We start from the raw sequence: 4000 nt of genomic DNA, 5'->3' as shown, positions 1-4000 counted from the left end.
TTTAGGCTTGAAATGGAGAAAGTCGAAATTTTGGAGTTCCGGGCCGATAGTGGAATTTTTGATATCGGGGTCGGAATCCGATTACGGAAGTTAGAATAGGTCCATACTGTTGAATATGACTTGTGTGCAAAATTTAGAGTCAATCGGACGTGGTTTGGTCAGTTCCGACATCGGTTGTAGAATTTTGAAATTTCAAGTTCATTAAGTTTGGATTGAAGGGTGATTCGTTGTTTTAGCATTGTTTGATATGATTTGAAGGCTCGACTAAGTTCGTATCATGTTTAGGATTGGTTGGTATGTTTGGTTGAGGCCCTGGGGGCCTCAGTTGAGTTTCAAGTGTGTAACGAATGGAAATTTGGTCTTGAGCAAAATTTGAAGTTGGCTAGTTCTGGTGTTTTCGCACCTATGGTGGGAAGCCCGCAGGTGCGGCTCCGCAAAAGCAAAGAAGGGGTCGCAGGTGCGGTTTGAGGCATGAGGGCCAATGGTCGTAGATGCGACACAAAAACCGCAGAAGAGGAACCGCATCTGCGGAAGAGTGAGCGCAGGTGCGGCATTTGGGGAGTTAATGAATTTCCGCAGGTGCGGAGCTCTAGCCGCATAAGTGGAAATCGCTGGGCATAAAAAGAGAGAAATTGAGGGTTTGAGTTCATAGCTTCAAATTTTGATTGAGAGCTCGGTAAAAGGCAAAAATTGGAGAGATTTTCGGATGGAGTTTGTGGGTAATGATTCCTCACTCCTTTTTTATTATATCCCATTAATCTAAGCTTAATTTCATCATTTAATTTGGGATTTGGGTGAAAAAATTGGGGAAAATTGAGAAAGGTTCTTAGGCCGAATTTTAGGATTTTGGTCGAGATTTTGGTATCGGATTTGAGTGAATTTTATACGGTTAGACTCGTGAGTGAACGAGTATTCATAATTTGTGACTTTTACCCGATTCCGAGACATGGGACCATGGAGGATTTTTGGGCTTTTTCCTATTTTCTTACCTTAGCTTTGAATTCATTAGCTAAATTAGTTGCTTGTAGCTATATTTATGTTATGTAATTGATTTGATTAGATTTGGGACACTTGGTGTTGGAAACATGTGGCAAGAGCGTGATTTCGGATTGATTTGAGCTTGATTCGAGGTAAGTATCTTGCCTAACCTTGTGTGGGGAACTCCCCTTATGATTTGGTACTGTTTGATATATGATGTCGTGTACATGAGGTTACGAGTGCGTACACGGGCTATTTGTAGAAAAACCCCATTTTCATTAAGTAAATATCTATGTTTTTCTTCGATTGAGCAATACTAGTATATGTAGCCATCCTGTTTAGTTAGGAAAGCGCGCTTACATGCCTTAACTGCTTTAACTGCCTACCTGGACTCTGTGTAGCATGTTTAGAGTAAGAATTACCTGTCTTCTTTGATACGAACTTAATCAGAAATGTAGATTTTCCTTGTTGAAACTGTTGTTTATATTGAATGAGTTGTGTATTTACTTTGGGATTACGTAACGGTATTTCGGGAGATCCCCCTGCACGTTTATATTTGGGACTACAGGACGGTATCCCGGGAGACCCCTTGTACTGGATATTTACTTTGGGACTATGGAACGGTATTCCGGGAGACTCCCCTGCACATTTACATTTGGGACTACGGGACGGTATTCCGAGAGATACTCTATACATTTACGTTTGGGACTACAGGACGGTATCCCAGGAGATCCCCTGTTGCTATCTTGTGTACTGAATTGATATTTTTCTGTGATTTCATTTTCATTGACTGTTAGTATTTATCTTTATTGTGATATTTCATACTATTTTATCTTATTATATATATATAAACCAATAGGGACCTGACTTGATCTCGTCACTACTCGGTCGAGGTTAGGCTTGACACTTACTAGGTACCGTTGTGGTGTACTCATGTCCTTTCTTGCACTTGTTTATCGTGTGCAGATCCAGGTACCTCTTCTCAGCCATATTTCCAGTGAGGCGAGGTGATCTTAGAGACTTCGAGGTATATCTGCCGCGTCCGCAGACCTAGAAGTCCATCTCTACTCTTCCTTAAGTTATAGGCTTCTTGTATTTTCTTCGTTGATAGTTTTCTGGAGTTTAGAAGCACTATTTATTTCTGTAGCTTGTGACTCATGATATTCCAGATTTTGGTAGTACTTATATTCAGTTCGAGAGTGTTTATTGTATATGTCGAGCGGCATCTAAACTTCTTAATTAAATTTACCTGTTAAAATATTAAGTCTTTTTTATGTTTCCGTTTCATTTCCGCAAATTGCTAGGCTTACCTAATCGTAGAGAATAGGTGCCGTCATAACAATTTACGGAGGGAGAACTTGGGTCGTGGCAGTTTAATCAATTGTATATAGTAAATATCGCACCAAAGTTGTTCGGTTAGATATTCTTGTTGAGTCGGTAGGGTTTTGATTTAATACATTAACGGAATTATGTCTTTTTAAAGGAACATCAATATTAGCTAACGAGCAGTAGCAACCAGTGCTATTCTAAGCTGCCAGTTATCTCATAGTTGCTCCTAACAAAGAATAACGAAATGGACTGCATACGAGCCTAACTAGTGCAACAACCTGATAGCAGTAAAACGATACTACCTCTAAGCTAATGACTTTAACAAGCATAAAACCATAAAGTATTAAGATAATGAATACAACTTCTGGATAATAAACAGGAAACTTTAGAAGTATACCAAACTGACAGAAAACCATTTCTAAGTAGCTTCCGGAATAATTAGCTTCTAGCAAACCTGAGTTAACTCAACTAAATAGGACCAACTAATCACATTCTGCCACGTGGTACTAGACTAACTTGTACTACAAAATGGACAAGGGCTTGAGCCAAACATAAATATAGTTGTAATATATATACTTAAAAGGTTTGGTATTTCGATATTGACCGAAATATAAAAATACCGATACTCTAATACCGAATACCGAACTAAAGAACCTAAGTATTGATACTAATACTGAAGAATGTACCTAATACTAAAGAACTGAATTAATTTGGTCCAGGTTTTTGGATCTCTCGGTATTTATGCCCACCCTATTATTGTCCAGCAGCTTCAATACGACATTAGCATACACAGATATATGTCCAAATGCCATTTATAATTCATGTTGTGGCAAAGAATTAACACACATAAATAGCAAAATAAATGTTTAACACACATAGAGACACAGCGCATGCACACTATTATGAGAAAGTTTGTCCCAACATATGAAACACCCAAATGTGACAAGTGTAGAATTTTTGGACATAAACTCAAATATTATTAGCTGTCAGCAAGCAAAGTGCTAACAAAAGTCAACCTAATGGAGAAATTATCAAGGGCCACAAGTTTTTATCAACTTGGTTCTTTTGTCAGTAGTATAGCTGACAAAAATGGAAGAAACATCAAAATTTTGTTTGAGAGAAATGGCAATATTTATGATCACAAAGACTTTTCTTGACCATTCATCATTTGCATTGCAAAGGATAGATAGTACAATAGTGTTACAAGCATTTCAACCGCAGGTTGCGTGCTTCTTTCAAAAATCAAATCCCCAAAAAAAAAAGAAAGTAAAAAAAGTTAAAATAATAAAAAGAGAAAGGGAACCCAAAAGAAAAAGAAAAAAAAAACAAACCACCCCATCCTCAGTGTAATCCCACGGTAGGGTTCGGAGAGAGTAGTGTGTACGCAAATAATACTCATGTGCAAATAGAAAAGCTCTTTCCAATAGACCATCGGCTCAAGGAACAGAATAATGTGATTTTAGGTAATTAAAAAGCTCAATTTTTCATAGTGAAAATAGAGACCAGAACATTGAGGTCATCTTTATTTCCTCTTGTTTTGCTCATCACAGTCAAGAAGTTCCTCTAACAACTTATCATCCAAACATTCAAATTCAAGAACTTCCCTTGATGATGAAGAACCAGAATAAAAATGTGAAGAGCTACAAGGCAAATTATATTCCTCAGGAAAATTAAGTATAGCTAAATGACCTCT

General features: G+C 37.7%; 1 protein-coding gene across 1 annotated transcript in view; it reads right to left on the bottom strand.

The window, feature by feature from the left end:
* Positions 1-3829: 3829 nt before the first annotated feature.
* The window catches only part of LOC104217489 (ethylene-responsive transcription factor 14-like), a 384-nt gene continuing 213 nt past the window's right edge, over positions 3830-4000 (bottom strand). The window contains exon 1 of the mRNA XM_009767757.2: positions 3830-4000. This exon is cut by the window's right edge and continues 213 nt beyond it. Coding sequence (XP_009766059.1) covers positions 3830-4000 — 171 coding nt within the window.

This window comes from Nicotiana sylvestris, chromosome 1, assembly GCF_000393655.2.
Source record: "Nicotiana sylvestris chromosome 1, ASM39365v2, whole genome shotgun sequence".
Classification (NCBI taxonomy): Eukaryota; Viridiplantae; Streptophyta; class Magnoliopsida; order Solanales; family Solanaceae; genus Nicotiana; species Nicotiana sylvestris.
The sequence above is the reverse complement of the archived record's forward strand: the minus strand, read 5'-3'. Positions and strand labels throughout refer to the sequence as shown.